The sequence below is a fragment of the Alligator sinensis genome, unplaced genomic scaffold (assembly GCF_000455745.1).
Source record: "Alligator sinensis unplaced genomic scaffold, ASM45574v1 scaffold641_2, whole genome shotgun sequence".
In the NCBI taxonomy this organism is placed as follows: Eukaryota; Metazoa; Chordata; order Crocodylia; family Alligatoridae; genus Alligator; species Alligator sinensis.
Window position 1 is genome coordinate 13,651 of NW_005843111.1, and position 12,204 is coordinate 25,854.

General features: G+C 41.8%; 1 protein-coding gene across 1 annotated transcript in view; it reads right to left on the minus strand.

Moving 5' to 3' along the window:
• LOC102381859 (sphingosine-1-phosphate lyase 1-like) overlaps positions 1–11,623 on the minus strand; it is a 23,975-nt gene extending 12,352 nt beyond the window's left edge. Inside the window, exons 1-2 of the mRNA XM_025193862.1 lie at positions 11,583–11,623; positions 885–1,047 (exon numbers count right to left, since the gene is read on the minus strand). Of these exons, the coding sequence (XP_025049647.1) occupies positions 885–1,017 (133 nt within the window). The 5' untranslated portion in view covers positions 1,018–1,047; positions 11,583–11,623. The remainder of the gene's footprint in view (positions 1–884; positions 1,048–11,582) is intronic.
• Positions 11,624–12,204: the final 581 nt, after the last annotated feature.

Genomic DNA, 12,204 nt, shown 5'->3' on the forward strand with positions numbered 1-12,204 from the left:
AGCAGTACAGACATATCCTTTGGGTCTTACTAATATGCTAACTTCCATTTTATTCTTTAAGAAAGAAAGAAAAAAGTGTTTCAGCTACGTGCATTTCCATTTGTGGACAGAACATGCAACAGACGAAGTTTATTGTGCTTCTCCACATTTAACACTAGGTTACTTCTAATACATTACAATTAAATCCTTATTGTGAGGTCTATGAGGTATTAGGCTTTCCTCTCTGATGAATCTAGTATTCTTTGACTTCACCTTGCCAGGGTGAAGAATGTGTGGCAATGGAACAAGGTATCAGATATAAGAATTTTAACATTTAAACACTTCAACCTAGGGGGAAAAAAAACCACAGAAAACTGATTGAAGTGAGAGTGTGGACCATAAATAACTACCTTTGTGAGCAAAGAGACATACTTAATGCAAAATCAAAGGGAGCATCCTTCATTTAATCTAAGTAGTGTTCGTGACAGATCCTCCCCCCCACATTAATACTGTGCCATGTTTCCACATCAGGAACTGAACAAAGAACACAAAAATATATGTTCCAGTTTTTGACCCATGACTCAAAGCAAGGGTGATGTTCTGGCTAAACATTTATTTGCTGCAGTCCATTATGAAGGGGGAATGGACAGGGAAGCCTTTCCACATAAAATATGCATGTTCCAAAATGTCTTCCACCATGCTGTAGTAAAGAAAGATCAAAGCTTAAATAACTTAATACTAGTAAGTCTTAATCTTAATTCTTGACAAAGGATTGTGTGAAGAATACATACTGGTTTATGATTGTATACTGTATAGATGTAAATATGTTTACACATATAACAGCCCTACTCCCCCAAACATTTCAAAGAATCCCCAACAACAGGTAGATGTGCCAGGGTACTTACTCTCTGGTTGGAAGAGGAAATTATGCATCCATACCAATATTAGAGTAGAAGCAAAAGTTAATCCAATCAATTTCCAGGGCTCAACTCCTTCACACTGTCCATTCACAAAGCTCCTAGCCTTTTCTAAGTACATCAAGATGATGTCTTTATAGGGAAAGGTGTCCTGGAAAAAAAAAAAAGACACAAAGAGCAGACATTACAGGAAGAAGAACAAGCCTGGTCATCTTCAAATAAAGAAGTAAGGCACTGAAGTACAAGTACATACCACAGTGCCAGTGTTAATTATGGATTACCAAATTAATAAATGTTTACTGTGAGACAGTGCAGTACATAAACTGCTTAATTGCATCGGAACTCCACCCCAGTGCTTACTTTACAATACTCCCTTAAGCCACCTAAGTGGTACATAATTGACTAGGAGCCTGCAGTGTCAACAGACTTGCACTCGCTAGGTTCTGTCAACTTCAAGGCTTCTATGAGAGACATAAAGCACTGGAGGAGAAAAAAAGTTAATTGGTGGCTGAAGAAACGTCCGTGTGAGAGTATGTAGGAAAAGAGGTATTTTGTTGCATGGTTTGATCTATTTACTTAGCTACCAAAAGTCGTAACAACATAGATTTGCTTGGCAAAGAACAGCTACACCAAGTAAAGGACAGAGATACACGAAAAATCATAACCAATTAATTAGATGGCAGCTTAAATCACTACAACTATAGATGAAAGCATTTCCACATCACGGTATCCAAGTTAGCATAACATTGTTGCTTCATTTGGACAGCAGCTGAAGGTCTCCTTTAATACCAACACACTCTTTAAATTTCACTTAGCTTCTACTGCTTTCTTGAAAATACAAGCAAATTCTTTCCTTTGGGGATTTTAACATCACAGAGATGAACACTGATGCTTTTAGTTTATTAGCTGGTGCAAAGGAAAAACAGTATGGCTGGAACTACATTTGAAGGAAGGAGAATGACTTGTTAATGTACTGATTTCTTTATGACCATTTAAGAGCCTTGGCAGGAAAGTGCTGGAGTACCACCAAATATTAAGTGATATTTCAGAACGTAGATTCCTCGCTATGAAGGTACAATAACTTATACTGTGTTATTGTAATCAACTAAATAGAATAGATAATAAATCTAAATAGAATGAGTGCCAACACTGCTTAGTTGGCTGACACCAAGCCCCATATTTGCAAAAATCAACAGCTTTCCTCTCCATAAGAAGCACATTTTAAAAGAATGACACCGGACATGTCTACACGAGATGCTAAATGTGCAGTAGACTAATTCTACTGAGTATTAGTGTCATGGTGAAAACTGTGCTATTGCGCTATTGCACAGTAGGATTAGTCTATTGTATATTAGCAACACTTTAAAGGCATGCACTGGCACTACTGTGCAGTACCTGTTTAGTTATTACAGGTACTAAACTTAATGTGCAGTAACCACAGCACATCAATGCATATGTAGACATGTCTGCCGTCGAACCAGTAAAGCCATTTGGGAATAGGACATTGTTTTAAATAGCTAAAGAACCAGGAAGAACAAAAATGCTATATACATCTTAGTCTACCATGCCCTTGCTCAGTTTTACAAGAGCCATGTAAATCTGTGCACTGCTCTGCATTTCAGACTCGTTCTTCAACTTCCAAACTACTTCAACTCATTATTAACAAACTGCAGGCCAGGTTGTGATATTCTGTTGCAAAGACTCCAGTACCTTGTTCCACCACAGAACATCCTGAGCTACACTTCCAATAAATTCTACTTTCACAGACTACTATTTAATAGCCTATTTCATAGACTGCTGTTGTAAATGCTACCCCCATTACAGACTTCTTTTAGATTACTCGTACATAATTCTGATGCTGCTAGAAGGAAGGATGGCCCAGTGGTAAAGCTGTTAGCCTTGAACTTTGGAGCTACTGCCCTGCTACTGGCATCCTGAGCGACACAGTCTCTCTCAGAGACCCATGAAGAAAACATGTTCGTCACAGGTTCCATCTGTAATTCCCCTAATATTAATGTCGCCAACATTACAGTGGTATGATAGACAAGCAAATAAATGATTTTTTAACCCTATCATACAAAAGATTTTCTTAACTTTCTAGAACTAACTGTCCATGATCACTTGATAAATAAAAAAGCCAAGGAGTACAAAAAAGGAATCTTACGCTATTTTTCCCTAAACCCCAGCTATTTTCCTTTGCTATAATACCTTTAAGTTGTTCCTAGTGAACAGCACGAAGAAAACAAGATAGGTGGAAATTCACATGTGAAAGAAGATGAACATGGAATTAGACTATTTTTCAAGCATTATAGATTAATTCTAATCTTGTAGGAAACAAATACCATTTTAAATGTCTATACGGCTGGTCAACAGGCTGAGCTCCCTATCTATAAATCATCAGTGACTTCAAAGGGATCACAAATGTTATACAGTTCAAAAACATCTAAAATATTATTCAAGAACAATAAAAAAAAATGAGAACTACTAAATCTTTTCCAATGTTATTGTTCTTAAGTATCTATAGTGATGCTGTGTCTTCATATATTTGATCCACCCAGACTTTCCCCCTTCCTTTCCCCCCCACCAAATGTTACAGAATACAAGGTCTGACATAATTCAAATTTTCTTTTCAGTAGGGCTATATATCTGAGATAAAAAGATAGGTTTTTCCCCAGTCCTAGGCATTAATTTTACGAGTATTCATGCTGACTTTTATGCAAGAGAAAAAGTCCTAGTTTTACTAACACTCAAAGTTCACCGTACAACTATATTAACCATTTACTTCTTTTTCTCCCCCCGTGTTCTAGAAGAGACCCACTGGTTAAATCCAGTAAGGCACAAACCTCTGAATACAAGGGATAACAATGTCCTGCCTTGTAAACTTGTTCACAGAGACAGCTTTTATGTTACTACTGCTTCTCCCACCAGTAACATTCCCAGCGCAACTATGGATCACATGTGAACAGAAGGAAAATACTTTGAGCTTTATAAGATTAAAAATTCAACCTCAGATCTCCTCCACTGCCACTTATTTCACAGGCTGAGCTGAGATCAGTTGTCCCATCAACACTAAGATCAATCAATTCTAGGACCTTGTGAAAGACTGAAATCTGTCCTAATGTGTCTGCTATAGAAGCCCCACAAGGGGGTTTTCGTTGCTGTTGTTGTTTTCTTGTTTTTGCTGGGAAATTTAATACTGCTCCTATGCCCTATGGTCATTTTTTTACTTTAAAAACTCTGTTACTCACTCATAATAACTCCTTAGCAGACTAGTAAATTCACCAACTTTTACAAGACCATTTAACAAGTAAAAAGAAGAAAATCCTCCCTGAGACGATTTTTTCATTTCCAAACTCCTATGTTAGGAATAACCCAAATATTTGGCAAAATTTTCATGTATACCATTATCCTTTACAACATTCATTTTTATTAATATAGATATTCCGAGAAGCTTGTGCAACTAAAGTATTTTAACAACTGGAATTAAGAGCACATCCTGATGTTCCTGCTTTAGAAATCCATTAGAAGCCATCCCATTTCAAAAGCAGCTATATTAACCACTATCAATTTTTCATCGTAAAAGAAGAAAGCCCAGGCAGCACAGTAAAAGCCATTAAGAGAAGCAGGAGTGGGGGGTGGATAGGAATCAAACTTCCTTTTAAGCTAAACCTAATGACACTCAGCGTTGTAGTTTTGCGAGAAATTTTCCTAGCAAAAAAGTTTAGAATTTAAGTACGTCCCTGAGCCTCAGGTTTAAGAAAACAGAAAGATGAAAACCAGAGGACTTTACACTGCTGCTAATGCCCTAACTAGTCTCAGAGCCCAACTAGAATATTAGTTTTGTGGCTGTCAGAAAGGCAGCATTCATCTGCATCATGTTTGTTACAGCAACAGCTCAAAATATAGACTCCAAGAGAATTTTGTTTTCCTATAGGAATACCCTAAATTATTCACAAAAGTAGCTTTTCAAGGTGGCATAGATAATTTTTAGGAAACAACAGAAACCCTATAGGCACTGTCATTAAAAATGTGTCCCAATCAAGTCATTCTTTATGTACAGATATCCAAATGTCAAAATATGTTACAGGGCACTGATACAGTTAGAAAGACAGTTTCAGCAATAGACCAGCACATTTTCTGTGTTAAAACAGTCAAGCAGCCTGAGCTTTGGCCCTCTGTTTATAATTCTTAAAAGTCACTTCAAGGTACTGAGCACTATTTCTTCAAAACATAGAAAAGATGTTGTACATTTAATATTTCCAAAGGGCAACACCTAAAAGCAAAACAAATATGAGTCAAGTAAGGGCATTAAGCTACCTTATATATGTGTTATATCTAGGACTTTGTGTAGATTTCAATTACATAAATATGCTCTTCAGTGTTCCCTTCTAGTGCCACTAGCTACTCATGGTTAAAGTATTAAAATAACACTATAGTATTATTATATTATATATTATTACATTATTAAAGTATTAAGATTATATATTTATTTTATTACACTGAACTACTACTGTCTTTACAACAAGCCTGTTTCTGTTCTGTGATATAACCTACATGAGCACCTAGCACCAAAATGCTACTAAACTGTGAACTTCAGAACTCCAGCTTAAATGACCTGAAGTATTACCTAGCATTTAGCTAGTATAGCAGACACGGGCACAAATCAAAAGCTACCTGCTGCTGTCAATGCCTGTCAGTAGCTGTTTAAGCTGGCTTAAAGCTCACTGTAAAATCACCGTTTCATAAATTGAAGCTAAATAACACTCACGTATTTTCCAAAGTTCAGCTCTGTATCTGGTCAGACAACCCCTATACTTGAATACTAAGACTCAAACATGATAAATTTTCCTTTTTTGCTTTCCTTGTTTTGACAAACCCTGATATTAGGGGGAAAAAAAAAAGTTTTATCATGCAACTTATGATGGTGAGTGTTTAGGAACAATATAGCAGTTTAGATAGTAACCCCAAACAGTCTGGTCACATCTGATTATAGCTAAAATTAGGTCTGCTTCAATTAACGTCTATGTCATTAGGTTTGACAGGGCCACGAAAGAGATGTAATCTCTGGTCTAACATCCTCTGTCAGTAAAAGTCCTTGGTGTAGGCAAGTTATGCCAGTAAAACAACCTACACCCCTGCCAGTAAAACTGTGCCTTAGTACAATTTATTTCATTAGGGCCAAACAGGGCTAGAATAAGCTAGATCCACGTCAGTCCTGTTTTGCCAATAAACAAGAGAAACATTCCTGGAGTAGATCTAAGCTACTGGGAGGTTTCTGGACTCAGCCTCAGATAGCTAGCACATGAAACTAGAATTCTGGTTGCTCACGCCTATCTGCTATTTCAAAGGGAGTTACTCATTACACTTGTTGCCCTGTTTTGAATTATGCTTGTGTAATAAAGGGTGAAATAACATCCCTGCCTGCCACCCTCAGCCCTTATGAAATCAAGTAATGTTCACGTATATATGAATAGGTAGACATTTGCTCCCCACTACAAAACTTTACCCAAAGTTTGGAATTTGTGCTACAGGTCCAAGGATGAGGGTGGATTGACAGAGCGAAGCGCAAGTACAGGGTTCCCTAGGAATGAACCATCATAGACTTTTACACGTCAGAATTGAAGGCTGAAGGAAATGCATGCACAACTAATGTTAATACTTCATTTAACTGATAACTGCTTTCACTTATTTAGTTGCATTAAATTTATTATATTTATGGCCAGGAACGCTCTTCAGAAGTGAAAATGAAAACCCACTACTTAGAAAAGTAACTTCTTGATACAAGACAGAAGCTGAGGAAAATTTATGCTACTACCAGTCTCAACAGATTAAGAGGACTGAGCTATGCTGTTCTCACTGGTGGCAGATGACAGAACAAGAAGCAATGGTCTCTAGTTGCCACAAGGGAAGCCATTAGGTTATGTTAGATATTAGGAAAAACTTTCTGACAAGAACGGTAGTAAAGCACTGGAACAGCTTACCCAGAGAGATAAGGAATCTCCGTCCTTCGAGGTTTAAGACCCGGCTTCACAAAGCTGCAATGATATAGTTGGGGCTGGTCCTGCTTTGGACTAGATGAACTCCTGAGGTCCCTTCCAACCTTAATTTTCTATGATTCTGTGATTGCCCATGTTACAGCTAAGTCTAGCTCTAGCACAAAAAATATACCAAAACTGAATAAATAGTACAGGAAATAATGTTTTCCCATTTTTATTTTTAAGGTCCTCTTTAGAGAACAAAAACAACTATTAAAACCAGACAGATGGATGTTAACTTTAAGCAAATTGGAAAGACTAGACAATTGTATGAAGTGCTCAAAGAAGCCCAAAATAAAATAGGAGCAAGTTTTCACATGCAAAATGTAAGATTTTGGTACCAAAAAAATTTCAGAAAGTTGAAAGGCCTTAAAGTGGTAGACCAACTTTGTGCTGAGCCCAAACACACTGTGACCATTTGCGTCTCATCACCTCATGCTAGGTTAATCAGTAAAGTCAGCTCAGAGTGACCCTGAGTATGTCAAGAAGCAGGCCTAAGACTGACAACCTAAGAAAAGCACTGGGGCACATGGCCAGGACTGCTCTACCCTGGCTACAATGTCTAACGTCTGAGCTTTACTGTACACTATGTAGAAGTAGCATGTGCTTCTCTTCAGTAGTCCCGAACTCAGCTTAGAGGCAGTCTAGGCAAGTCCCTTAGACTACGGGTGTCAAACTCATAAAGCCACCCAGGCCATAGGACTCCTTGCAGACTGAAGTTGAATGCAGCAGCAGGGCAAGCAACATCAGATAGCTGGAAGGGATAGAAACAGCTCCTGCTTGTCTCCCCCATCACTACCAAGTGTCCCCAATGAGGTTCTGTACTCTGGATTATGACAGCAGCTCCCACCCCCTCTCATTCTGTCCCCATTTTATGGAGATTCTAGGAGACCCATGGGCCAAACCTGGCCTGTGACCATGTTTGACACCCCTGCTTTACAACAATTTGGAAAATTTTACCTCCGGCCTCTGCCCTTTGGAAACCTAGCACTATCAACATAAAGCTAACATCACAATTAATTTAAGAGCCAATGATTTTATGCTTAAAATCCAAAACGATTTCCAAAACGAACTTACTCTTCAACTTCACTGAGGCACAAGAGCTCTCTGAATTTTAAAAAAAAATTAAAAACACCCACATGTATGAGTGTGTTCCGTTTGTTTGTAAATAAGTCTTCTCTGTTCATTCACCCAGAGTTTGCGCGTTCTGTTCTGGGACCACAGTGTACTTCTAAAGGCATGAGAACATAAACCCCTTGAAGGAGAAACCTATTTATTCAACATATTTTACCTTTCATGGAACTACATAAATGATACCAGACTGTTAGAGATATCACAGAGATAAAACTGTGCAGTAAGGCACAATTTTAAAGCAGACTATAGAATGGTAATTGGACCTGGATAAATAAATAAATAAGCAAGCAAGCAAGCAAGCACGCGCAAGGCCTAGAACACTTTACCAGTATAGTTATGCAAGCCTGAAACAAAACCATCAGTATCACCACTAATTGAATGAAACTATTATACATCCAAGGCTCTTTGGCCTTGTGACTTTCACAATAGTGCAAAAACCTCTTCTAAATATCAATTTAGCATAAATGCAATCCCTTTACGTTTACTGTAAAGCATCAATCTATTCTAATGATGACAAGCCACTATAGTTTATCTGCATGCAGATGCTACAAAGGATACTTTACCTGGAAGGATAAGAACATGGTACAAGTGGGCGAGCAAGATTTTCCTTGCTTTATCTTGTAATGAAGTTTTCAGTACCTCACATTTCCCTTGTATCCCCTGGATCATTCATTAGTAACGACCCAACATTTGAAAAATGCCAAGCCAGCCTTCTCTGGCTCACAATCCTTGTCTATAAAGTGGGGTTTTCTAGGTTCTACCTTACTAACTCTTTACTAGATGTTTCTCAGAAGTCAATAATCATGTGCAAATTGCTGCTTTGCCTCTGTAATGGCCAAGACAAACAAGGTTCACAAGTTTTCAAGAAGTTATGATGGTGTACTCTGAACTGTGTCTTAAACAAAGAGACCACTAAGAAAACAGACTGATCAACACGGATCCAGGTTTTTCATCTCTCACAGAAAAATGGAAAACTGTAGATTTTCCCTTTTAAACAAGAAAAATGCAGATTTCTCATTTTAATGTAGAAATATGCCAATTTTCCACTTTTGCAGAGCTCTCTGCAGGCTGGCAAAGTTCCAGCCTGCAAGGAGCTGGGGGAAGTGGGAGGAGGACATTCAGGCAGGGGGCACCATGTGCATGTGCGCGCTCACACATCCACAATTGCACATGGCCACCAGGCAGCCTGGAGACTGGCTCCCTGCAGGTAAGTCGGGGGGGGGGAGGGCACTGAGGCATCCATAGGGAGGGAGGGAGGGAGTTGGGCAGGGCAGGGCAGGGCTGGGGTTGGGGCTAAGGCCCAGCTGAAGCAGCATGCGGGGCTTGAGGCCCAGGGCTGGAAAACATGGCTGCAGGGCCCCAGCAGGGAACGGGATGGAGGTGAAGGTGGCTCATCCAGTGGGCAGCGGGGGAAGGGGGCAGGAGTGGGGGGCACGTGCCCCCCACATCTGTGTGGGCAGGGGCGGGGTCAGGCTGCGCACTGTGGGCTTGGGCTCCCTGCCCTGCTGCCCTCCTTCCGAGGCCTGTGTGGCCCAGGGGGTGGAACCTGGCAGGGCAGGGCAGGGCAGGGCAGGGTGTGCCTGGGTGGGGAAGCTCCTTGCTGCTGCAAGCTCTGGCAAAGTGCCTGCCCTGCAGCAACGGGGGTGGTGGCGCAGTTGTGCCCCTTGCTGCCAAATGGGCAGAGGGCACCTCACCATGGTGGCACAGAGCTCTCAGCAACAGGAACGAACATCCCTGCTCAGGCCCACTCTGCCCTGCCATGCCAGGTCCCACCTGCTGGGCTGTGGAGGCCCCAGGGGGAGGGCAGCAGGGCAGAGAGCCAAAGCCCGCAGCAGGCAGCCTGCACCTACCCCGCCTCTCCCCCCCGATGGGTGCCCCTCCGGCCATGCCGCCCATGGGCAGGGGGGGGGGGGGGGGCTGGGTGACTACAGCAGCCTCCACCTCCCACAGGCAGCAGCCGGGGTACGGGCACTGCTGTGGAGGGCAGGGGGCTGTGGACCCGGGTCTCTGGCCCCATAGACCTGGCAGCTGCGGGCCCCCTCCAGCAGGGCTGGGGGGCAAGGGACACCAGCAGGGCCAGGGGGCGTGGGTGGGGAGTGACAGCTTGGACCTGCATCCTGGTGAGAGAACGGGGCAGGTGGAGCTCTGATTTTCCATGATAAAAAACTCAGAATTAAATGTCAAAATGTATAGAGCCTTAGAATCTATTTTATTATAGTGATTGGAAGCCTACCTTTGCCTCAAATTGCTTTAAAATTGTAAATATATCAGTAAAACATTGTGTTCAACTGATACCTATAAATATATAGTAGCATTTCATTTCAGTCTCAGATTTGGGGGGTTTTAATCAGAAAATTTTCAATTTTTTTTAATCACACAAAACAAGGATCCCTGTTGATCAATCATGCAGTGCAAGTCCCACAGTGTTGAGGCAGTCTAGATCAGAGCGTGCATGCCATGAAACACTTAGGAATGTCTCCCCACCAATCTGTGTAGTTCTAAAATTAACATTTCACAACTAAACTCAGCTAATTCTTGCCATACACACTGAAATTTAATAAACTGAACATTTCAAGGAAGAAAACTCACATCCTCAATGTCTGAAGTCACGGGTATGCATGCCAACATGCAACTAATATGCTGTGCCTAGATCTCTCTTGCAAAAGATCCTCGTATGAATGCAACGTAACTGGTGGGAAGGTACCTAAACTTCCTCATTTTGGCAAATGAAAAAAAAAATTGTTTCAGCTGAGTGACCTCTTGCACATACCAGACCAGTTGATGAAAGATCTGGCTCTTACAAACTTCCTCAATCCAATGCAGTATTTTTTTTTTTTAATTCCTACAGACAGAAATCACAACTCAAAAACCTTTGCTTTGCAGCTACACAGACTTCATCACCAGAGCAGAGGGGTAAAGAAAAAAGAAGCCTATTCATCCTTCCTTATGTCAACTATTATACCAGCTGTTGTTCACCCTTTTGCAGAACTTTGCATTTGAACATGAAAGGCCCTAAAGCGTTAAGAAAAAGAAAAGAGAGAGAAATGGTAATCTCCAAAATTAAGTTATTAGCATATCTAGTATTAACAAATACCTAAGATACAGTGGCAGACAGAAACGTTAGCAATAAGGAAGTAGAACAATCCCTGAACTTTCTCTAAACCTAGGTGTTCGAGCTCTACCAACAAAACAGACCTCCTCCACATCAACTCAACTCCAGGCTATCTAGAAGCATTACTGTACCAAACTGCTTTGGAGACTGTGAAAAACTAATCTACACTGCCACTAAAATACTTTAAGCTTTAAGGATGTTGCAGAGAAACTGCTATGGTGGGGAATCCAACCTCCCTACACTTCATCAGGTATTTGAGTTCGACAGAGTAAGTTAACAAACACGTAAACATTAAGGCAGTAGCGTCAGTTTGGAGGGGGAAAAATAGGATTTTGAGTATAAGAAACTACTCACTGGAAGTCAAGCTTAGGAAAGCATCTGAGAGAGGTTCATAAGGCACCCTACCCGACTGAGGCGACAGGCAGGGCCATCACCTCGCCATCCCTCCTCAGCCACCAAACTGAAAGCCTTTTCTTTACTCCTGGAGAGGTGTGCGTTCAGAGCAGCCAGCCTGGGAGTGCGCGTGATGAGGGGAATGTGGAAAATCTGCTCTTGGAAAGGAAATGAAATGCGGCCCATGGCTGCTGCTGCCCACAGGCAGGCAGGTGAACAGAAAAGCAGTGCGCGGAGAGCAGGATGCCAAAACTCAGAGCACTAAAAACTGAACTAGGAAGGAGGAGAAACAAGGGGGAAGCAAATACCACATTCTGCTCCACAGAAACAAATGGGGGTGGGGGATAAAACCAGTGGTGGGGGGACTGGTTAAGACCCCTGGATTTCAGTTAAGCTCCTCGGTGGGAACAAGCCCTGGGGAGACCGCGGGCGAGGTGAGGGAACCCCATGCCAGCTGGGAAGTGCCAGCCTGCCAAAGGTGACCCGCACCAGGGCACGGGCTTCGGCAAGCCAAGCCTCGCCGGGGGCTACCAGCGAGAGAGGGGCGAGAAGGCCCCGGGACGCCCCGGCACTAGGTGACCGTGGGGCCCGCCAAGGCCCGAGGGCCGGCGGCGGCGGGGGCGGGCGGCGCGGG